Here is a 24,211-nt window from a genome sequence, read left to right as displayed (position 1 = left end):
AAGTTTCTTGTAAGCAGTCTTTGTCTGCTTCCAATGAGGTGTATATGTGGGATAACTTACATATGATAAAAATTTACCATTTTGACTGTTTAAATGTGTACTTATGGGCTTGGGGGGTGTAGCTCAGTGGTAGAACTTTATTTATCTAGTATGTATGAGGTCTTGTCTTCAATCTTCAGCAATGTAAAAAATGAAACAAAACAAAACAAATTTTAAAAAGCCAGGTGGGATCTCTGTGAGTTCAGAATCAGCTTGGCCTATGTAGTTTAGTTTCAGGCCAGGGCTATAGAGGAAGATCTGTCTCAAAAAAAGAAAAGTATAGGTTTGTGGGAATAAGCATAATTATGCTGTTTTAATTTTAATGAATTATTTCAGTTAGAATCTCGCTCTTTAGCCCTAGCTAGAACTTACTATGTAGACCAGGCTGACCTCGAAGTTAGAAAAATGTGCCTGTCTCCACCTCCCAAGCCAGCTTCAGGATTAAAGGCCTGTACCACTATGCCTGGCTCTCAACTTGAACTTTAAAAAAAAAAAAAAATTATGGTACCTCTTTCTGTATTTAAACATATGTCAAGATCAGAGGAGAGCTTTGTGAAATTGGTTCTCTCATTTCACCTTTCCTTGGAATTTTGGGGATTGAATTAATCTTCCCAGGCTTGCAAGTTCCCTTACTGTCTGACCTATTTCTCCAGCAGTCAATACCCTCCCCCCAAGCATTTTTAGTAACAAGTTTTTAGTTTGTATTTCTCTCAATTAGTTTCATCATCTTGGAGGATATTTTTCTATATATGTCGAATTGACAAGTTTTCTTATGCAATACTTACATACTGCCATCTGGCCTTTTTTTTTTTTTTAATTTTAAAAAATATTTTTTTTATGGGGGCCTGGAAAGGTTAAGTGGTTAAGAGCACTGGCTTCTTTTCCAAAGGGCCCAGGTTCAATTCTCAGAAGTCACATGGCAGCTCACAACTGTTTGTAACTCCAGTTTTAGGAGCTTCTACACCTTCATATAGATATACATGTAGACAGAACACCAACACACACAAAAATTAAAATGAAAAAAAATTTATGTGTATTGAGTGTTTTGTCTGCATGTCTGTGTAATGTGTGCATTCCTGGTGCCCAAGAAGCCCAGTAGAGGATGTCAGATCCTCTGGGATTGTAGTAATAGAGGGTTGTGAGTCTCCATGTTGGTGCTAGAAATAGAACCTTGGGTCCTCTGGACGAGCAGTTGGTGGACTTAACCTCTGAGGAGCCACTTTCCAGCCCCTGGCCTTGGTTTCTGATAAGTCATCATCTGTTTTACTACTCTTTGTAATTGGACTATTCTTTGAACTGCCAGCTCATAATTAACAGCATGGGAATTATTATTATTGTTACTATTTTTGGAGAATTATTAATTATAAAAGCTTGGCCTTAGTTTAGCCTTTCCCCCCAACTAGCTCTTACAACTTAAATTAACCTGTTTCTATTAATCTGTGTTCTGTCACATGGCTCAGTTCCCTCTCCTCTATTCTGTCTGACTTTTTCAGTGTCTTCTTGGTGGCTCTCATGCACCTATCATCCAAAGTTCCTTTCTCTGCCTGGAAGTCTAGCCTATTCTCTCCTGCCTAGCTATTGGCCATTCAGCTATTTATTAAACCAATCAGAAGGTGCCTTGTCAAAGATGTATCTTCACAGTGTACAAAAAGGTTATTCCACGACAACTGTTTTGTATTTAGATGGATATTTAAAGTTTTTGTTGCTGTAGATTGAATCTAGATAGAGCCATATACATGACAAACACTTCATTACTGAGCTATATCACCTACCCCATGATTTATCTGTTTATTCATTATTATTTTCTAAAAATTTATTTTTAACTGTGTATATCTGTGTGTGGGTATGTGCATGTGAATGCAGGTTTCCCTGGAAATAGAGACATCAGATCTTCACAAATCAGATTTCTCTGGAGCTGGAGTTGTAGATTTTCTTGTGAGCTGCTAGAAGGGTTCTATGGAAAAGCAGTACACCCACTTTTTTTTTTTTTTTTTAATTTTGAAAAAGATTTATTTGTTGTATTTTATGTATATGCTTGTTTTGCCTGCATGATGTTTGTGCACCACATCTGTGCCTGCTGTCCACATTGGTCAGAAGAGAGGGTATTGGATCCCCGGGAACTGGAGTTAGAGGCGATTGTGAACCAGTGTGTGAATGCTGGGAATTGAACCTGGGTCCTCTGGATGAATAGCAAGCACTCTTAACATTTGCACCACCTCTGCAGCTCCCAGTAAATATCCATACCTTTTGGAACCATCTCTCTCATTTATTTATTATTATTATTATTTTTTTAATATGCTCTCTGTATCTTAGGATGCCATTGAACTTACAATTGAGTCTGATAAGTGCCATTTATTTTTAGATTTTTTTTTTTCTTTCTCTGTTTTTCAGCAGTTTGATTATGTGCTTTGGTATGCATTCCTTGGATTTGTTAATTTGTCTCACTAAATTGGGGGCCCTCCCCACATATTTTTTTCTGACTTATCTTTTACTTTCAGGGTGAGAATAGACTTTTTATTTTGTTCCACAGCATGATGAAATTGTATTCTCCCCTTCCTAATTTTTTCCGGTTTTTTTGTTTGTTTGCTTTTGTTTATTTTTTTCTTTTAATTTATTTTATATAACAAAGTCCATTTAAATGAAAACAAACATTTATAGACAATATTTGGGAATTTGGGCGTTGTTCTTTCCAAACTACTTCCTGCTGGTAAGGGCTTTTGTTTACTTTTTGAGATGGTTTCTCTGTATAGTCCTGGCTGTACTGGAATTTGCTTTGTATACCAGGCTGGCCTCAAACTCAGAGATCTGCCTGTTCTGCATCCCAGGTACTGGGAATAAAGGCATGTACCACCACCACCCAGCATTTTTTTTCTTGTTTTTAGAGTTTGAATATTTTTAATCTATTTTCAGTGTTTTGTTTTGTGTTTTTGTTTTATTTTGTTTTTGAGACAGGGTTTCTCTTTGTAGTTCAGGCTGACCTTTGAAACTTAAGACCATGGGGCTGGAGAGATTACTTAGTGGTTAAAGGTGAGCATTACTTTTCCAGAGGACCTGAGTTGATTTCCATCAGGTAGCTCTAAGCTGTCGGATAACTCCAGCTCCAGAGGTTCTGACACCTTTCTGGCCTTTGCAAGCATATGACATGGCATACACATACATAGACATACACATGAATAAAATAAATAACAAAATACTATTTTTAAAAAAGGAATCTGTAGACCAGTCTGGTCTTGAACACAGAGATCCTCCTGCTTCTACCTCCTGGGTGTTGGAATTAAAAGCATATATGACCACATCCAGCTTTCAGTGTGCCATTAAGATAGTCAGCCTATTAAGGGATTGGAGAGATTGCTCAGTAGTTAAGAACACTTGCTCCTTTTGCAGTGTACTTAAGTTCCGATTCTAGCACCCACATGGTGGCTTACAGTCATCCTTAATTCCAATTCTAATTCCATGGGATTCAGTTCCCTCATCTGACCACCATGGGCACAGGGCACTTTATGTGCTACTGTGATGCACAGACATATATGAAGGCAAAACATAATACATCTTTAAAAGAAAACCATCCATTGACTTTTTTTTTTTCCCAGTATTTCTTTGCTATAGATTTTCCACTCTCTTCTCTCTCCCTTTTTACCTTTCTCAATACTTGAGATTGAACCTAGGGCTTGGTGCATACTAGACAGTCATCCTACTACAGAGCACATCCCTAGCTCTCTCTATACTTTTTATTTTGAGACAGAGTATCACTAAGTTAGCTAGGCAGGTTTTAAATTTATTCTGTAGCCCATATGGTCATGGACAGGTGATCTTCTACCCCAACCTCCAGTGTAGTTCAGATTATAACCCTACTCTGGTATGGTAACCTATAGTCTTTTTAATGTCTACTTTATTACTATAATTTTTAATTAATTTTATTTTAATTTTTAAAACATTATGGGTTTTTAAATGTGTATGGGTATTTTGCTCAAGTATTTGTATATCACAAGTGTGCCTAGTTTCTGTGAAGGCCAGAAGGGTTGTCAGATCTTGGAAGTGGAATGGGAGATTGTTGTGAGGCACCATGTAGTTGCTGGGAACTGAAACAGGGTCCTCTGCAAGAGCTGTTACATGCTCTTAAACTGCTGAGCCAGCTCTCTAGCTCACAAGCTAAATTCTTAAGTTGGTCATACTGCCATATTGGTTGTTGGTGGTACCTGGACTTTGCTCTCTCCTATTGTATTTTCCCTTTTACAAATGATTTGCCTTTTCTCTTGTATTATTTTGTGATATTAAAATTGCTTTCTATAGCCTAAATTATTATATAAAACATCATAAATTGCCTCAAAAGACAAAACAGAATAAAACCCAACTCCAACAAAGCTATAGAGATATTGGCCTATTTATCCTAGATTTAAATGTAATATGTTGCTTTTTTCCCTGTCTTTTACTACTTTTTTTTTTTTTTTTTTTTTTCCTTTTTAAATGCTGTAGTGTTCTAAGAACCAAAGCATCTAGGCTGGATGGAATTTAGCATCAGAAAAAGCCCTCTTTCTGTTCAGAAAGTTGTAAAGTGCATGAAGATGAAGCAGGCACCAGAAATCCTTGGCAATGCAAATGGGAAGACTCAGAACTGTGAAGTGAATCATGAATGTTCTGTATTCCTCAGCAAAGCTCAACTTTCTAACAGCCTACAGGAGGGGGTCATGCAGAAATTTAATGGCCATGATGCACTCCCCTTTCTTCCAGCAGAGAAGTTGAAAGATCTTACTTCTCGAGTATTTAATGGAGAACCTGGTGCTGCTCATGATGCTAAATTGTGTTTTGAGTCCCAGGAGGTAAAAGGAATTGGTACACCACCCAACACTACCCCTATTAAAAATGGCTCTCCAGAAATTAAACTGAAAATCACAAAAACATACATGAATGGGAAACCTCTCTTTGAATCTTCAATATGTGGTGACAGTGCTGCTGATATGTCTCAGTCAGAAGAAGATGGACAAAAATCGGATAATAAGACTAGGAGAAACAGGAAGAGGAGCATAAAGTATGACTCTTTACTGGAGCAGGGCCTTGTGGAAGCAGCTTTAGTGTCCAAGATCTCAAGTCCTGCAGATAAAAAGGTATTTGTGAAGGATTCTGTTATGTGACAATGAATGGTGAGCATGAGACCCATGTGTGATACCTTAAAAAGTATGATGGCAGGTGGAAGGGATGGGGAAACCACCTTGGTGGTGGCAGTTTCTGTCTTTTTGCCTTGGTCCTATGCAGGTGGTACTGATTGAGGCTTGGCTACTGGTTGATTGTTGGGCTTCCAAATATCTGAACATTACCATCTTTAGATGCCATGACCACTAGTTGTGCCACTTTAGAGGCCTACTTGGGTTAACCATTCAGGATTAAAATGACTTAAAAAAAAAAAAAAGCCAGGTGTGGTGGTCCACATCTTTAATTCTAGCACACAGTAGACAGAGATAGGCAGATCTCTTGAGTTCAAGACTAGCCAGGGTTACATTTTGAGAGCCTTTCTGAAAAAGACAAGAACAATTATTTATCAATCCAGGTCTGTCACTTTTCTTGACTTTGTTGGGTTTATTGTCTTTATGGGTTCTATCCCCCAGGTGTTCTTAGACCAACTGGTCTGTGGAGACACATTAGACTTAAATGTGTGCCATACAGTGAATGATGGAGCAGAACTGTGCTATGCAGAAGTGCTACTGTCATGTTTTCTGCATATGCCATTGTCTGTAGTGGTTTCTTCAACCAAGTGGTTTAGCAGTTGGCCGCCTCCTTGATGACTGGACTATGCCAAACACCTTATTCTTGGTTTTTACTGCAGAGCCCAGTACTTTGTATAAAAGTAAGCATGTGCTGGTTAGTCCATCAAAGGCTGTAGAGGAAAAGCCCTGACTTGAAGTGGAGGTATACGTGGTTCCTATTCTGTTAGATGGCTTGTGTCACCAGTATCATAAAAGTTACCTTCAGGGTGGTCCTGATGCTTGAGTGAGTATAGCTCATGTAAGACAGTTAAGTTACCTTGGCCTTTGTACAAAAAAATAGGGACACCAAGCAGATACGTGCTCATCCAAGCTGGTGGCCTGGAGGGTACTAGGTATTTGTTGACCTTCAGTTGCAGCAGTGGTATACTGGGAAAACTCCAAGCAGGTACATTGAAACTCATAAGAATTGTGGACATCATGAAAATTGAAATACTTAGTTTAAAATTATAGTTGTGAAATTTTGTTCAGAATACCACATATAACAAACAGTTGAAATTTCCTTGAAGTCCTTAAAACCACAAAGTACTTTGAGGGTTTTAAAAGCAGTGGTTTTGAAGAGCTGTTCTATTCTTGCTAATGTAATTCCAAAGTTAAATCTTTGTTTTTCCTTTTTTGGAGAGGAGGAGGACATGGTCTCACTATGTAGCCCTGTCCTGGAACTCAGAGATATCTTACTGTCTCTGCATCCTAAATGCTGGGATTTGGGATTAAGGGTATATGCCACCACGCCCAGCCTGGGCTGATTTAGAGGATTTGGGATATGCCTATAAATGTGGTGACTTTATGCTTTCACAGTTCTTTGAAGAGGACTGTGTATGTTGTCACAGACCATACTTTTCTTCCTAGTTCTGCCACTTGATTTGGTTAAAATTACCCTCTACTTACACAGTGAAGTAATATGGAGATGCTGTGCAATCATTTGAGCACAAATATCTCTTGAAAGTATAATATGAATCTCCAGTAGCCTTCAGTACCATGCTAACAAATCTCTAACAGCCAATGAAATTTGAGAGGAATTATACAACAGAAGCAGAACCTAGAGTGTCTTGGGGAAGAATTGCCCTAAGAGGATGTTCAGTTTGCCCGTGTTCCAGAGATGGGAAAACTGAGCTTCAGAGAGCTTTGAACACTCAGAAAACACATGCTCTCACATAGGTACAAAGTGCTTGTCTTTACACTAATGGTGGAGCTAGGGCCTTCGCTTCAGCACAGGAGGTTGGTTGAGATACATATTCTCAGAGACCAACTATCAGATGTGTATGTGGTCAGAGTAGGGTTCTATGAATAAAGCACTAACTTTGTAATATTGAGAACCTGCTGTATGTCTGGCTTTGTGATAATGCTTTAGGTGAGAATGAGAGGAAGCAATTGTGAGAAGTAATTGATATTGAAGATGAAATCTGAAATACATTAAGGGAACATTCTCTGAGTACTGAATTCAGGGTCTTAAGCATAAACTCCCAGTCCTCTTCATACCTGTTTTGTGAACCATCATGTGGTTGCTGGGAATTGAACTCAGGGCCTCTGGAAGACCAGCTAGTGTTCTTAACCACTGAGCCATCTCTCCAGCCCCTTCATGTTTTGAACCTTTAACTTCTGATTTTAAACCTCTGATTAACACTTGTTCTTTATAGATACAAGGTTGAATTTAAGGATAATTACTAAATGTTAATATTTGTCTTTTGTTGTTCACTTTTCAGATTCCAGTTAAGAAGGAGGAGTCCTGTCCAAATACTGGCAAAGACAGAGACCTCTTGTTGAAATATAACGTGGGTGATTTGGTGTGGTCTAAAGTGTCAGGTTACCCTTGGTGGCCTTGCATGGTTTCTGCTGATCCACTCCTTCACAACCATACCAAGCTTAAAGGTACTAAATATTTATTCTTTTTCCATATTTCTCTTCTGTACCAAACCTTTCTAATTTGCATGTTTCTCATGCTTTGCTAAGTGGCCTTACTAGCTACTTTTGCTTTTTTGTCCAAGGTGGGTGATTGGTTCAGATGTGACTCTTTAATTTCCTAAGTATAGGCTTCATGTGGTTGAATTCTACTAACAGGGAAACAACTCTTTAAGGAAAAAAAAACTTAGTTTTTTTTTTTTTTTAAATGTTCCAAGTGTTTTTGCTTTCATGTGTGTATATGAACCACATGTATAACTGATGCCCATAGAGGTCAGGAGGCATTGGGTGTCCTGAAACTGGAATTATAGATGGTTGTGAGCTACCAAATAGCTGCTAAGAACTGAACCTGGGTCCTTTGCAAGAACAAGTGCTCTAAACTACTGAGGCATCTCTCTAGCTGGAGAGACAATCTTTACCTTTGTATTAGCTCCCAAATTTTATGACAAAAATTACTACTTAACCATATAGTGATTACTATTTGTAGATTAATATTTTATAATAAGTTTGAATTATCAAAATCTCCATTTATTTCATTAGACTTGGGAAGGGGAAAAGCTAGAAATGATAATCTTTGACATAGAAAACTTGAATACATAAATTTGCTCATGAAACAGTTAAAGAATATATTTAAAATGTAGTGTTACTGATACAAAACAGATACTTAATACTCTGGTTTCTCTTCAGATCATAGAAATCTTTCATCTTTTACAAAACAGATACTTAAAAATAATTTAGCCCATAAGTGTGTTAATTACATAAGAACAGCCCACAGAATTTGTTTGAGAGTAAAAGTAACAAAGGTTTGTGTGGTTTGAGTGTTTTTGTTTTTTGTTTTTATGTTTGTGTTTTAGACTTGGTCTGTGTAGATCACACTGGCCTTGTACTCATGAACCTTCTGTTTTAGCATCTAGTGCTGGATGTGTGCAATTGTGCCTAGCTTTGGAAAGTTCTTGGAGTAGTTTTGAATTTGATTTGAAGAAGGTGAGGTTTGTTAGGTATAGAGTTTGACAAGTGTATACCCTTGACCTGTCAAGGGCTACTGTCAACTTGTTAGGCTCCACAGACAAACCTCTCTCTAGCTCAGAGGGCCCAAGGTCACAACATGTACTGTCTTGATGAGCATTGATGAGGGAAGAAAGGAGCACAGTACACAATTGGACTCCATGATGTTTAGAGGGGACAGGCTCTCCTAAGTATGGTAGGGGTCAGTTATAACATGAATTCTAATTGTTCTTAATTAAAAACTCAGTCAGATATTGGAGATAATGCTGAAGATCAGAGAAGCAAAGCGGCCAGCCACTAGAGGGGTCTTACCCCTACCAATCAATGCTCAGACCACAGGGGAGATCCTGTCCTCAGATTTTCTAGACTGCATTGGTTCTTACACTGCATCTCTCTCTATTATCTCCTCCCACCTTATATTCCTCTCTCCACCAAGCCATATCAATCCTATTGCCACCTCCTTAGTGCTGTGATTAAAGGTATTTCACTCCACCTTTGTGTGAGCTCTGTTTCTCTTTTAGACTGGATCTATTTCATGTAGCCCAGGATGACCTTGAACTCAAAGAGATCCGCCTGCCTCTGCCTCCCCAGTGCTGGGATTAAAGGTGGGCACCACCAATGCCCAGCTCAAGAATGCATATCTTAACAGTAGCTAAATCACTGTTCTTCAAGGCATTTTCAAGTTTGTATATTTCTAAACAAATTCTACTTAGTGATAAATATTTGTCTAGTATGTGTAAGGCCCTACCTTTGATCCCCAGCACCACAACACAAAGTGTATGTATGGATGTATATGTGTTTGTGTGTATATCAACAAAAAAATGAAAAGGTAGCTGGGCATGGTGACATACTCCTTTAATCCTAGCACCTAGAGATAGAGACAGATGATCTCTATGAGTTCAAGGCCAACCAGATCTACATAGTGAGACCTTTTCTCAAGAAAGAACAACAAAAATTTAAAAAGTGTCTTAAAAATCTGTAATGAGGGCTGGAGAGTTGGCTCAGAAGTTAAGAGCACTGGCTGCTCTTCCAGATGACCCATGTTCAATTCCCAGCACTCTGATGACTCACACTTGTCTGTAACTCCAGTTCTAGGGGATCTGATGCCCTCATACAGATATACATGCATGTAGAACACAAATGCACATAAAATGCATTTAAGAATGACTTAATTTATTTTTTAATTTCAGCTATAATATTTGTTTTTTAAATTTTTATTTAAATTAAAAACCATCTTATTTTACATACCAATCCCAGTTCCCTCTCTCATTCTCCCATTCCCTCCACCCCCCCATCCCAACCTCCAAACACTACTCAGGGAAGGTAAGACCTCCCATGGTGTATCATCAAAGTCTGTCACATTGTTTGGAGCAGGACCTAGTTCCTCCCTCATATATCTAGACTGAGGGAGTATCCCTCCATAGGGCTCCCAAAGCCCATTCGTGCACTAGGGATAAATACTGGTTCTACTGACAGAGGCCCCATAGACTGCTCAGGTCTCCGAACTGCCACCCACGTTCAGGGGACCTGGTTCTGTCTTATGCTGGTTCCCTAGCTGTCAGACTGGAGTCCATGAGCTCCCCTTTGTTCAGGCTCATCACTCCTCCCTCTCTACAACTGGATTCTAGGAATTCAGCTCATTGTTAAGCTGTGGATCTATGCTTCTGCTTCCATCAGCTACTGGGTGAAGGCTCTAGGATGTCATTTAAGGTAGTCATCAATCTCATTGTAGGGGGAAGGGCATTTAAGGTAGCCTCTCCACTATTGCTTAGGTTCTTAATTGGGGTCATTCTTGTGGATCCCTGGAGATTTCCCTAGTGTCAGATTTCTTGGTAAGCCATAATGGCTCCCTCTATTAAGGTATCTCTTTCCTTGCTCTCCTTGCTCCCCAACTTGATCTTTCTGATCTCTCATGTTCTCCTCCTCCCTCTCCTCCTCTCCTCTTCCCCCCCCCCAACCTGGTGCTCCCAATTTCCTCAGGAGATCTTGTTCCTTTCCCCTTCTTGGGGGTGCATGCATGTCTCTGTTAGGGTCTTCCTTGTTTCCTAGCTTCTCTGGGGTTGTGGATTGGTTGGTTATCCTTTGCTCTATGTCTAATATCCACTTATAAGTGAGTACATACCATGTTTTCCTTTCTTTCTGTGTTACCTCCCTCAGTATGTTTTCTTCTACTTCCATCTGTTTGCCTGTGAATTTCAAGATATCATTGCCACCCCCCCCCCATGTGTTGTACTCCATAGTGTAAATGTACCATGTTTTCTTTATCCATTCTTCAGTTAAGGGGCATCTAGGTTGCTTCTAGGTTCTGGCTAATACAAATAATTCTGCTGTGAACATAGTTGAACAGATGTCCTTATAGTATGATTGTGCATCCTTTGGGTATATGCCTAAGAGTAGAATTGCTGGATCTTGAGGTAGACTAATTCCCATTTTCCTGAGAATCTACCGTACTGATTTCCAAAGTGGCTATATGAGTTTGCACTCCTACCAGCGACAGAGGAGTGTTCCCCTTTCTCCACATCCTCTCCAGGATAAATTGTTGTTGGTGCTTTTGATTTTAGCTATTCTGACAGGTTTAAGATGGTATCTCAGAATTGTTTTGATTTGCATTTTCCTGATGGCTAAGGATGTTGAACATTTTTTTAAGTGTCTTTCAGCTATTTTATATTCCTCTATTGAGAATTTGCTATTTAGATCTGTACCCCATTTTTGTAATGGATTATTTGTTGTTTTGGTGACTAGCTTCGAGTTCTCTGTCAAATGTGGGGTTGGTGAAGATCTTTTCCCATTCTGCTGCTGTTTTGTCTTGTTGACTGTGTCCTTTGCCTTACAGAAGCTTCTCAGTTTCAGGAGGTCCCATTTATTAATTGTCAATTTCAGTGTCCGTGCTTCTTGTGTTTTATTCAGGAAGTGGTCTCCTGAGCTAATGTGTTCAAGGGTACTTCCCACTTTCTGTTCTAAGAGGTTCAGTGTGGCAGAATTTATGTTGAGGTCTTCTATCCATTTATAATGAAAAATTCACTGTGAAAAGTTAACTCCTGCCTCCCTTTACCCAATTAAGAGGTATTTTTTTTTTTTTTTTTTGTTGGTTCGTTTGTCTATTTTTTATTTTTTAAGACAGGGTTTCTTTGTGGCTGTTTTGGAACTAACTAGCTCTGTAGACCAGGCTGCCCTCGAATTCACAGAGATCCACCTGCTTCAGCCTCAGAAGTTCTGGGGTTAAAGGTGCACCATCACCACTTGGAGCATACCATTTTTTTTAAATATTGTATGAATATTTGCCTGTATGTATGTAAGTGTACTGTGTGTATGTCTAGTGCTGAAGGAGGCCAGGAAACACACTGGATCCCCTGGAACTGGAATTTTGGACAGTTACCAGTTACCATATGGGTTCTGGGGGCTGATAAGGCATGAGTCCTCTGTAAGAACAGCAAGTGCTCTTAACCACTGGGTCGTTTCTCTAGCCTTAAGATTTTTTTTTTTTTAAAGATTTTCTTTATTATGTATACAGTATTCTGCCTGTGTGTATACTTGCACGCCAGAAGAGGGCACCAGATCTCATTACAGATGGTTGTGAGCCACCATGTAGTTGCTGGGAATTGAAATCAGGACTCTAAACCTCTGAGCCACCTCTCCAGCTCTTAACGTTTTTTTGAAAAAAATTACTCATTTTTATTTTATATGTGTGTTTGTCTGAATGTGTGTTTATGCACCAGGTGTGTGCAATGCATGTTGGAGGGCAGAAGAGGGCATTGGGTTCTCCAGAGCTGGAGTTACTTTACAGGTGGTTGTGAGCTGCCATATAGGTGATAGGAATTGAACCCAGACATATGTGCAGCCAAAATACTTATACACATAAAGTAATAAAAATAAAAATTAACTAGGCATGGTGGCATACTCCTGTAATCCCAGTACTCTTAAAGCAGAGGTTGCTTTTGAGGGTTGGACTCACCTTGAGCCACTTTATTAAGGCATCTTCTTTTATTTGTTTGTCCATTGTCTCCCCCTCCACACACACCAAGGTTTCTCTGTGTAACAACTGTGGCTGTACTAGAACATACTCTGTAGACCACGTTTGCCTCAAAATAAGAGAGTTGCCTGCCTCTGCATCCCAAGTGCTGGGAATAAAGGCATGTGCCACCACCACCTGGCAATTGGAGGCATCTTTGAAAGATTCAGTGAAGATGTTTCTCTTCTGGTTGCTTTAGCTATCCAGGAAGTCTTTTATTTCCTTTAGGATCAGGGCTAAAGATCTTTTTTCCTCTTGTTACTGAGATCTGCCCTTTTGACTGGCTTTACCTGTGTTCTAATTCTCCTTCAACCTCAGCAAAATCTGAAATTTCAGGGGATAGTAATCTCTTTGCTCATCTCTCTGGCTGCTTTAAGAGATGTTTCTTCCTGCAGCTAAGAGTAATAGCAAGGAATATGAGGGAGTTTGCTGTGGTCTCAGCTGCTCTTTGAGGCTTAAGTGCTCTTATTCTAAGCATTGTGCCCATGGTAGCTAGAAGAGGGCATCAGATCCCCTGGAAGTGGGTTCACCAGTCATCAGTGGGTAGGGATTATTGAGTCCAGCTCAGTGTATTGCCCTTTCAGTGCTGCTGTTTGAGTTTTTGGAAGTTCTTTTGTGATGTCTTGTCCTGTCTAAAATCTCTTTAAGAAGATATTGAAAGGGGAAGATGAAGGACTGTTGTTATTTCAGCTTCTCCACCAGCCTGCTTTTGTACTTTCTGTTATCTCTGATTAGTGAATTTTCCTCTTGGGCATGGAGTATATTTAAGACAAAAAGGCAAAATTTATGGTGAACTTAATAAACACAAACACCACTAAGTAAAATAATTTCAAAGCATTAGTAGATTTGCCCAATTTCATTCCAAATTCTAATGTTCCTGGTTTTTATTTTTGAAAATAGGTCAGAAAAAAAGTGCACGCCAGTATCATGTACAATTCTTTGGTGATGCCCCAGAAAGAGCTTGGATATTTGAGAAGAGCCTTGTTGCTTTTGAAGGAGAAGAACAATTTGAAAAATTATGCCAAGAAAGTGCCAAGCAGGCACCCACAAAAGCTGAGAAAATCAAGGTGATAGAGGTCCCTTTAATGTGTTTTTAAACAAAAATTTTAATTCTTACTAAGTTTATTTTGACCTTATATAGTTGCTTTAAGTGGTTTCTTTCTTTCTTTCTTTCTTTCTTTTTTTTTTGTTTGTTTTTTGTTTTCAAGACAGGGTTTCTCTGTATTGCCCTGGAGCCAGTTCTGGAACTCACTTTGTAGACCAAGCTTGACTCGAACTCAAAGATTCGCCTGCCTCTGCCTCCTGAGTACTGGGATTATGGCCAATGCCTGGCTTTATATTGGTCATTTACCTTTCTTTCATTCATTTACTCGTTTATTTGTAGCAGGGTCTTACTCTATCCCTGGCTACTGGCCTGAAACAATGTAGATTCTAGCCTAGCCTGGGATTCATGGAGATCTAACTGTTTCTGCCTCTAGTTTTGGGATTAAAGATGTCAGTTACCAGCAGGGTGTTTTGGTGCACGCCTTTAATCCCAGCACTTGGGAGGCAGAGACAAGAGCATCTTTGTGTGTTCCAGACCAGCCTGGTACACAAAGCAAGTTCCAAGACAGCCAAGACTACATGGAGAAAAAGAAAAAAAGATGTCAGTCACTATGCCCAGCCTAAACATTTCATTTACTTTTATCCAAGTATTTTATCTTTAATTTACTCATTTAATGACTCACAGGAATACGTTATTTATTTTTATTTTATAAAAAATTATATTAGGTAAAGCTATTGGTGTTGATTTCTAGTTTAAAGAACAATAGTTGTTAGCTGAGTTCTATCTAAAATTTTAGTTGGGTTTTTATACATTTTCCTTATCTGATATCGTAAAAGAGCTTTTAATTGAGTTACCGTTTATGTTTTGTAATGAAATTCATAATGATTTTTTTTTCCAGTTGTTAAAACCTATTTCAGGGAGATTGAGAGCCCAGTGGGAAATGGGCATTGTTCAAGCAGAGGAAGCTGCTAACATGTCAATAGAGGAGCGGAAAGCCAAATTCACCTTCCTTTATGTGGGAGACCAACTACACCTCAACCCTCAAGTGGCTAAGGAGGCTGGCATTATTGAAGAACCTTTGGGAGAAATGGTGGACTCTTCAGGGGCCAGTGAAGAAGTTGCTGCAGACCCTGGGTCTATGAAAGAAGAGGATATTCCCATGAAGAGAAGGCGAAGAGCCAAAAGGTCTAGTTCTGCTGAGAACCAAGAGAGTGACCCTACCACAGAAAAGAGTAATCCTCCAAAGATGGCAGAGGCTGAACCTAAGAGAGGAATAGGCTCTCCTCCTGGGAGGAAGAAGTCAACAGCTTCTGCTCCACGGAGCAGGAAAGGAGATTCAGCATCTCAGTTTTTAGTCTTCTGTCAAAAACACAGGGATGAGGTAAGTACCCTGGTGGGTTCTGAGTTATTTGTTATGTCACAGAATTTCCAAATTTAAGGAACATTGCTTTATTGCAAAATTTTCTATTTCTTAGTACACTGCTTGAGTACTGTTCAGTTTTTAGATGCATCTATTATTGTTGGGGAATAGCTATCTGCATTCTTGTTCTGTCAAAGTGGATAAAAAGTACCAGCAACAGTGAGAAGTAGGAAGTGGGTTTTATTGGGTTATCTTTTTGCTGGAAACTGGGCTTACTCCTTGACATCCAGCTTTTGGTGAGCATTTTCTCTTTAACAAGCTGTTGTGAAGCATTTGATATTGGTCATGCTCACTTATAAAAATGGTGCAGTTGTTTTAGCACTGAGTATGTTGAAGATTTATATCTATGGTTTTTTTAAATGTTAGTAATATATAAATGGATAAAGTATGTAAATACTTTTTTTTTATGTCTCATTTCCATTGTAAAGAACCAAGACTCCTTATAGTCTGAGATTTGAAGCCCTTTCTATTATAGTGTTCATTTTAATTTTACTTTCGTAGAATTTTTTGTTCAGAATTCCAAATCTGTATTAAAATCACCAGTAATAAGTAGTATCTAGGGGCTAGAGAGATTGTTCATGTAGTTAAAAGAACTTACTTCTCTTGTAGAAGCCATGGATTTAGTTCCCAGCACTCACATAGTGGCTCACAACTACCTGGAACCAACATACCCTTTTGGTTTCCATGCCTACGCAGCACATATGTGCTGTGAATACATACATGTAGTCAAACACTCATACATATAAAAAAAAATATCTTGGGGGGGGGAAAAAGAGAGAGAAATACTATGTAGTGAGATGGCCTGGTGTGTTAGGGTACTTTTCACCAAGCCCCAGGACCCTAGTTTGATCCCTGGGACCCACGTGGTAGAAGAAGAGAACTATCTTCATTGTTGTTCTCTGACCTCTACACATGGCAACATGGCACACAAATACAATAAATATCTAAGTATAATTTAAAAATGTAAGAAAGAGCAGGTCAGTAGCGGCACATGCCTTTATTCTCAGCACTTGGGAGGCAGAGGTAGGTGAATCTCTAAATGTGGGGCCAGCCTGCGCTACAGAGTGAGTTCCAAACTATACAGAGAAATCCTGTTTCGAGAGAGAGAGAGAGAGAGAGAGGGAGAGAGGGAGGGAGGGAGGGAGGGAGGGAGGGAGGGAGGGAGGGAGGGAGGGAGGGAGGGAGAAAGAGAAGAAATGAAACATTTGTTAGGTGTGGTTGTGCATGCCTTTATTCCCAGGACTTGGGAGGCAGAGGCAAGTGAATCTCTGAGTTCAAGGCCAGCCTGGTTTACAAAATGAGTTTCATGACAGCCAGAGAAATCCTGTCTTGAAAAACTGAAAGGAAAACAAATAGTATCTCTTGCCCAAATATTATCCATGAGTGTTTAACCATCTCCTGTTTGTGGTAGGCAGCATGGCCTAGTGCAGGATTATGAGGAATTTGAGGAGTTGGATAACTGAATGGTTATGAATAAATCATGGAACATCTTTTGTTTCTACATGGTAGCTTAGAAGTCTTCCCAGAGAAAATGATGAACTAGTGTCTTGAAGAAGAACTAGTAAGACACATTGGGAATGATGAAACATAGCTGTAATCTCAGCACTATTTGGAAACTGAGGCAGGAGGATTGAGTTTGAGGCTAGCCTGGGCTATATAGGGAGAACACCCACCCCTTAAAAAAAAAAAAAAAAAAAAAAAAAAAGACAAAAAGGAACCAGTAGCTCTTTCCTTGATAATAGAAGATTTCATTATTATTAGAAAATCTAGTGGAGCTGGAGGGGTGAATCTGTGGTCAACAGTCCAACTATTCTTGCAGAGGGTTAGAGTTCTACCACCCATGTCAAGTGACTCAACTGTTTGTAACTTGACCTCCAGGGGTTCCAATGTGTGTGGACCATGCGCATGTGCCCGCACGCATGCACGCACACGCAGGAACACACAGGCACATAGACACACAGGCACATACACACAGACACACAAGCACACATAACTTGGGCACACACACACACGGACACATAGGCACATAGACACACAAGAACATACACACAGGCACACAAACACACACACACACAAAATCAATCATTTATTTAGTAATAAAATCTCACTGTGTAGCTTGGACTGGCACAGAAGTCACTGAGATTTCCTTGATTCTGCTTCTAAAATGTTGGAATTAAATGTGTACACTACTATGCCCAGTAGTCATAAGCGGTTTTAAAGCTCAGTCAAAAACTGAATGTTGTGGCACACACCTTTAATCCCAGCACTTGAGGGGTGGAGTCAGGCTAGCCTGACCTATATAGTGAGTTCAAGGCTAGCCTGACCTATATAGTGTGGCCTTGTCTCTAAAATGTGTTCAGAGGTGGGGAGATTGCTTGGTGATTAAGAGTACTAGTGGCTCTTCCAGAGGATCTGGGTTCAGTTCCTAGCACACACATGGTGTACCTCACAACCATCTGTAACTCCAGTTTCAGGTGTTCTGACACTTCTGATCTCCGAATACCAGGTATGCACATGGTGCACAGACATAAATGCAGGCAAAACACATAAAATAAGTTAAAGATAGACAAACAAAAAGCTTAGGTCTGTATGGGAGAGGAGTTTGCCCTCTCAGGAGAGGAAAGGATTACTTTTTAAAACATTTGTTGATGATTATTATTAAATAAATTGTATTTATTTATATGTCTGTGTACCACTTCTGTCCCTACTGACCTCAGAGGTCAGAAAAGGCTATCACATCCCTTGGAATTGGATTCACAGTCATTTCTGAGCCGCCATGTGGGTGCTAGGAATTGGACCTGGTCCTCTAGAATAACAGCCAGTACTCTAACTGCTGAGCCATCCCTCTAGTTCTCAAGGAAAAGATTTCTTAAATTAGCCAAACTGACTACAAACTGTAAGGGAAGTGTCTTTTAATGGAGATTTTTTTTTGTGAGTCAAAGATACCATATACAACTGAAGTGACAAGATTTGTCATCAGACAATCTTAAGGGACAAAATGTTAATTTACAGGTGAGCCTCAGTTGATTGATAAGTACACTAAGATAAGTGTTGCTTAACCCCACACATAGACAGGGACTTGCAAACTGAATTCATGATGACATATTTCATAGTCATCAGCTGAGCAACTGTGAGCTTGGAAGTAGCTACTTGGGACTTGAGAAGAGGAGCAAGATAACAATTCTTATCCAGTGCTGCTGAGGAATAATTTATCATACCTGTTAAAGAAAAGTTTGACAATACCTGATGTGCTTTGTTTTTGTTTTATAATTTCATGCCTAAGTATTCACTATAAAATAATTTTACCCTTGCATTGCACCAAAGGAAAACACAATAATATTCAACTCTAAAAAATTGTTAGTGATAATTTTGATCTGTTTCTATAGCATATTATATATCAAAATGGATTTATTAGATGTTGAAGTAGAAAGCAAGCTGTTGAACACTATGCAGATCTTGTTGCTTCTGTAAAGTCTGAATAATACAGTATATTGACTATTTACTTGTACCTCAGTATCTACCCGTGTTCATTGAAAAAGAGTAAGCTGTCAGCTGAGCAGATGTGTGCTTCTGCCTAGGTGCCAAGTATGTCCAGAGATGTGTTAACACTTAGTAGGGAACCATGGTTGACTATTGGAATTTACATGGTACAAAGTACTTAGTAGTATGTGGTCAATTTCCATAGCAAAGCTGTGGGGAGGGTATGATGATTTGACAACTTGGCTGGAAAATAATTGGTGAGGAACAGTGTGTTCTTACCCTTTGTAAGTTAGGCAGAGCGATGCCAAATAGGAAATCTAGCTAGTCATATTCCAGCATACGCTAAGCTGTTTCTTTGGCATTTAAACCACAGAAAATTAGGTGTTTGAAAATCTAGACTACTGCCCAGAGATCTCCTCTAGTTTTTTTCTTCCTATGACCCAGGTTTGTTTCATTTAACCTTTCTAGTTAAGAATTGTAACTGAAAACCTAGATTGGCACCATGATGAGAACAGTGTAGACCAAGGTGAAGGTGCACAGTTAGAGTTCACTTATGCTCATCAGTCCCACTCAATTCAAGCACCAGGCTGTGACTGTAAAGTCCACCAGGACCATCACATTGATTTCAGATGCTGTTTAGAAAAGGATAACACTGTTTACAGTTCGATGTTGTTCATCTCCAAAGGCTGATTTTTTTGAGATAGGGAACTCTCTATGTAGACTATTCTGACCTTGAATTCACAGACATCTACCTGTCTTTGCAACAGTATGGGATCTGGGGTTAAAGACATCACCACCATGTCCAGTTAGTGCTAGTTTTTCTTTTTCTTTTCTTTATTTTTTTTTTCTTTTTTTTGGTGTGTGTTTTGTGTTTGTTTGGTTATTGTTATTGATGCTGCTGTTTGGTTTTTAAATTTTTATGTATGTGTGAAAAAGTGTATGTGCATGTGCCCCTCAGAGGTTAGAGAGGTGTGTCAGATCAGTGGAGCTGAAGTTTTAGGCAGTGCTGAGCTACCTCATGTGGATGCTAGGAATTGACCTTGGGTTCTCTATAAGAACAGTATGTGTTGTTAATGCTTGTAACTGCTTAGCTATTTTCTCTAGCCCTCAAAGCTGTTTCTTTTTTAAAAACATTTTTAATGATTTATTTATTCTTACTTTATGTGCATTGGTGTTTGGCCTGCATGGATGTCTGTGTGAGCATGTCAGATCCCCTGGAGTTACAGTTGTAAACTGTCATGTGGCTGCTGGGAATTGAACCTGGGTTCTCTGGAAGAGTAGCCAGGGAGTGCTCTTAACTGCTGAGCCATCTCTTTAGCTACTCAGTGCTGTTTTTATATGGTATTGAATTAGTCAAGGGCCGGCTTTGGAGGCACAGAGTCAGAACAGCTTTGGAGGCACTTAACTCTCTTAGGCTACCTGGATCTTCTTTTGCTAGTGGCTTATTATATTTTTTAAACTCTATTCCTTTTTTAAGGGTGTTCTCTACCCCCTTTACTTCAGTTGTTTTTCCATTTTGTTTTAAAAAGTGTGTGTGTGTGTGTGTGTGTGTGTGTGTGTGTGTTCGTTCATATGTTTATGTGTAAGTATGTTTGGTCCTGGTGTGAGTACTCATGCTTTGGTTTATCTATGGTGGCCAGAGAACAATATGTAGGTGTTGGTTCTCTCCTTCCATCTTTACTTGGAGTCTGGTGATTGAACTCAGTTCTTGACTTCAACTATCTTGAAGTAAGTAGTAGACCAGAGTGGGTTGCAGAGCTTAGTGTGTGTTTGTTCTTGTATCTTTTCTCTATCCCTACCTCTTGAATTCAGCTGCATATTAGAAACCCATGGGAAACCTTTGAAGTACAAGTGTCAGATTGACTTGGTCTTAGGCAGGAACTAAACACTGGGTTGTTGTCATCTAAGTTAACGCTGGGAATTATTTCTAGTAGGTTGGGAGGGGCCATTCTTATCATATTCCAAGGGTACAGATTCTCAGTAAGTGGAGAATCTGTTGTCTTTGTAGACCGGTTGTGTTTGTGCTGGCTTAGCTTAGACAAAAATTAGGGCTTGCTTGTTAACTGTTGTATGTATTTCTTGTCCATGACTTGGATTGAGATATAGGTGAGGATGACAAGCCAAGACTTCATTCCATACTCAGAGGAGAATTTTCATGCAGCTTGCTAGACTGCTAATTTTTCAAGATTGCCTAGGAAATTGTGATTTAACAAATAATTCAGTAATTTTTTAAAAAATATATGTTTTCTACACATCATTTGTCAGTTATTTTCACTTAGAAATTTTTGGTGAATCACTGAATTGGTTATATGCTATTTTTCTTTGAACTAAATTTTCTGGACTTAATTCTATACTATGGAAATAAAAATGCTACATACTCAATTCCAAAGGGCTATGAGTTTGAGTTTATGTAAATCAGAATAAATTTTTTGAGTGTCGAGTTCTTATTGCCCTCCCTTCTTGGTTCATAGGTTGTAGCTGAACATCCAGATGTCTCAGGAGAGGAGATTGAAGAATTACTTGGATCCCAGTGGAACATGCTCAATGAAAAGCAGAAAGCACGATATAATACAAAGTTTTCCCTAATGACTTCTGTACATTCTGAAGAAGACTCTGGTAAACATACACCTCTACATATATCTTCTGCTTGGGTATGATGTATAGAGGGTGGCCACATGAATGGACAGTATGCATGATCATGCTAATGCATGTCATTGTTGTTTTCTCCCTTATTGCTAGTGCAGTTCTTGATGCTCTGCAGGCCTTACTTTATTGTTTACTCAGAGTAGGGGTTCTGGCTGTAATACTTGAAAAGGTAGCAAAACAGAGAAAGGTAGGTGGTTCTAGCACTCTAGGCTTTGTGGTATGGGTCAGGCCCAGTGTAGAGCAGTTAGCTTTTTGCTTATTGGCTGGCAAATTTGCAAATGAGATTATTGGTTGACCTTCACTTAGGTGTCTCATTTCTAGCCTTTCTGTTTAAAACTTTTAAATATATTACATCAAATATCAGTTTAAGCTATGGTAAGATGAAGAAGACCTACAGAAAATGTCTAACTGTGGTCAGGTTTATTATGTGTAAGCACTTAGACACACAAGTTGTAAAAAAAAATAAAACCTGTTAATGTAAAAATAAATTGTAATGTGTTTCACTATTGAGTTTTGAAGGTGCTAGACATAAAAGCTAAGGCATCCTAGAATAGCTGCCAGAAAATAGATTGTGACAGTACATACATTATTAGTAGCCTATATCCAGTAGCCCCTCCTGGAGATTCTCATCTTGATTTAGGGTTTGCTAGGTATCTGAGTTACTACTTTTCTGCTGCTATGACCAGGACAATTTACAGTAGGGGCTTATAATTGCAGAGGGTGATTCTATGGTCTTCATAGAAGGAAGCATGACAGAAGGCAGGTAGACATGGTGCTAGAGCAATAACTTGAGAATAACATCTTGATCTACAAGTATGAGGCAGAGAGGGCTAACTGGGAATGATGTGGGCTTTTGAAACCTCAAAGCCCCCTAATAAGTAACAAACTTTCCACCTACTAGGAACCAGTCATTCACATTCAAATATGTCAACCTATAGTGGTTAAGCTCATTCACACTGCTACACTAGAATTCGTATCAGTTCATTATATTGATCTTGAATTTTGTTCAACATGCTCAGTGTTTAGATGCTGAAATTAAAAATAGCAAGGATGTTTAGAGTTTGAACTTCATTTAAATATAAATTAACCTCGTGGTGTGCTAATAAACTAAATCTTGAGTGATACTTCTTTTCAGTGGCTTGTATACTTTTCAGTGGCTGGCACTTCTGAAGCCAGAGTTAGCTTACCCTGAACAATAAGTGTATTTGGGGTTGTACTCAATAGATACATAATGATGGTTCCTCCACCCCATTCTGTTTCAGGTGCTATTCCTAAATGTCCTTGAACTGTGACTTCCAAATCACCTTGGTGCTCAACATAAAGATGTATAATCTCCCATTGTCAGCTGTTCTGCTGATTTAGTATTGTGGAACTCAGATTTCTTTAGGAAGAGCTATGTCTCATCCCAGGTCTCATCCTAGGCAATGTTCTGGGGGTAAATGGGAAAGAAAGACAAAGAATCAACTTACAGTTGAAAACCTGCTGCTGGTCAGTACCGGTTACTCAGCATCTAGGGTTATGAGTGCAAACCATCTGAGGTGTCTGGTTAGGTGTGCCACATGGTGTTCGTGGCTTCAGTAGTGCCAGAGCGAGCTAGTTCCTGCTGTCTTCACATTCTGGAGACACACCTCTTTATGCCCAGCCTTTGTTGCCAGTCTATAGGGTGTGGTCAGGATTAAAGCCTAGTAAAGATTTTGCTAGGCTTTGTTTATACTAGCCTAAAGTTAACTGTGATTACTTCTTTTTGTTGTAATTTGAGTCCCAGATCTGAGGAATAGCCCTGTGCAGTCGTTGGCCCAAAGGCATGGCACTTGGGCTCCTCCTGAGGCTTTCTGGACATGTCTGTTGGTGTGTCCTGTCCCAAAAGATAGTGAGCTTGAGAATGGCAGTGTTCTTAAGAAGTGGTGTAAATAATGAAGTCTGGTGGCATATGCTTGTAGTCCCAGCTACTGGAAAGGCTGAAGCAGAATGATTCAAGGCATGTCTAGCCAGTGTAGTGAGACTTTTTCTCAAAATAAAAAGTAAAAAGATAGCTAGGGATATAATTTAAGTCCTGGGTTCTAGTCTCAGTACCATACACATAATCACAAAAGGAAATTTGATAACTAGGACCCTAACAGTTATGCAAATGAAAATAATGAATTTGTAATCAAAATAAACATTGGCATAGTCAAAATGGTTGTTTCTCTAGAATTTATTTTCTTGCCTCCCATCATATCTTTCTAGGTTAATGATATTTGGATACTTTATTATAGATTAGTGATATTTCTAGATACCTAAAATAAGGCACTGTCAAGCAAACATATAACAGGAAGGGCTTATCCCTCCTGGAAGGCATCACCCTCCCTGTGGAGTGGGAGTGGGATGAGAGGGAGGTAGGGTGGCATGGAAGGGAGGGAGAGTAAACTGGGATTGATAGGTAAAATAAAAAATAATAAATATATATAAAAATATTATTCAAGAGAACACACAGTAGTAATTTGTAGTTCTTAGTTTTTTTTTTAAATTTAACTTTTGTTTTGTTTTTTGAGACAGGGTTTTTTCTGTTATAGCTTTGGCTGTACTAGAACTTGCTATGTAGACCAGGCTGTGTCAGAGAAGTTTTCCTGTCCCAAACATCTGCTCCCAAATAACCGGCAGCTGCTTCCCAAATAACTGACTCGCAGACTTAATATAAAGTGTTCTGCCAATCGCTCAGTCTTGTTACTAAATAACTATTACCCATTTCTAATAATCTGTGTGCTGCCCAAGATTCATGGCATTTTGTGTGTCTGACTTGTTTTTGTCCAACTGGCGGTTCCTCTGACTCTGCCTGTCCTCGTCTTATTATCAGTTTGGCTTTTCTGCCTAACTTTATACTGTTCAGCTATTGGCCAGTCAGCTTCTTTATTAATCAATCATAGTGACATATC

The 24,211-nt window shown here is 39.2% G+C and overlaps 1 protein-coding gene across 3 annotated transcripts in view; it reads left to right on the top strand.

Annotated features, from left to right (window-relative positions):
• Nsd2 (nuclear receptor binding SET domain protein 2) overlaps positions 1 to 24,211 on the top strand; it is a 75,778-nt gene that overhangs the window by 13,598 nt on the left and 37,969 nt on the right. For all 3 annotated transcript variants that reach the window (XM_051200231.1, XM_051200229.1, XM_051200230.1), the window contains 5 exons: positions 4,513 to 5,141; positions 7,499 to 7,664; positions 13,609 to 13,775; positions 14,652 to 15,134; positions 21,125 to 21,269. In XM_051200231.1, coding sequence (XP_051056188.1) covers positions 4,542 to 5,141; positions 7,499 to 7,664; positions 13,609 to 13,775; positions 14,652 to 15,134; positions 21,125 to 21,269 — 1,561 coding nt within the window. In that variant the 5' untranslated portion in view covers positions 4,513 to 4,541. The remainder of the gene's footprint in view (positions 1 to 4,512; positions 5,142 to 7,498; positions 7,665 to 13,608; positions 13,776 to 14,651; positions 15,135 to 21,124; positions 21,270 to 24,211) is intronic.

The sequence above is a fragment of the Phodopus roborovskii genome, unplaced genomic scaffold, assembly GCF_943737965.1.
Source record: "Phodopus roborovskii unplaced genomic scaffold, PHOROB, whole genome shotgun sequence".
Lineage (NCBI taxonomy): Eukaryota > Metazoa > Chordata > Mammalia > Rodentia > Cricetidae > Phodopus > Phodopus roborovskii.
This window is presented reverse-complemented; position numbering and strand designations above follow the sequence as displayed.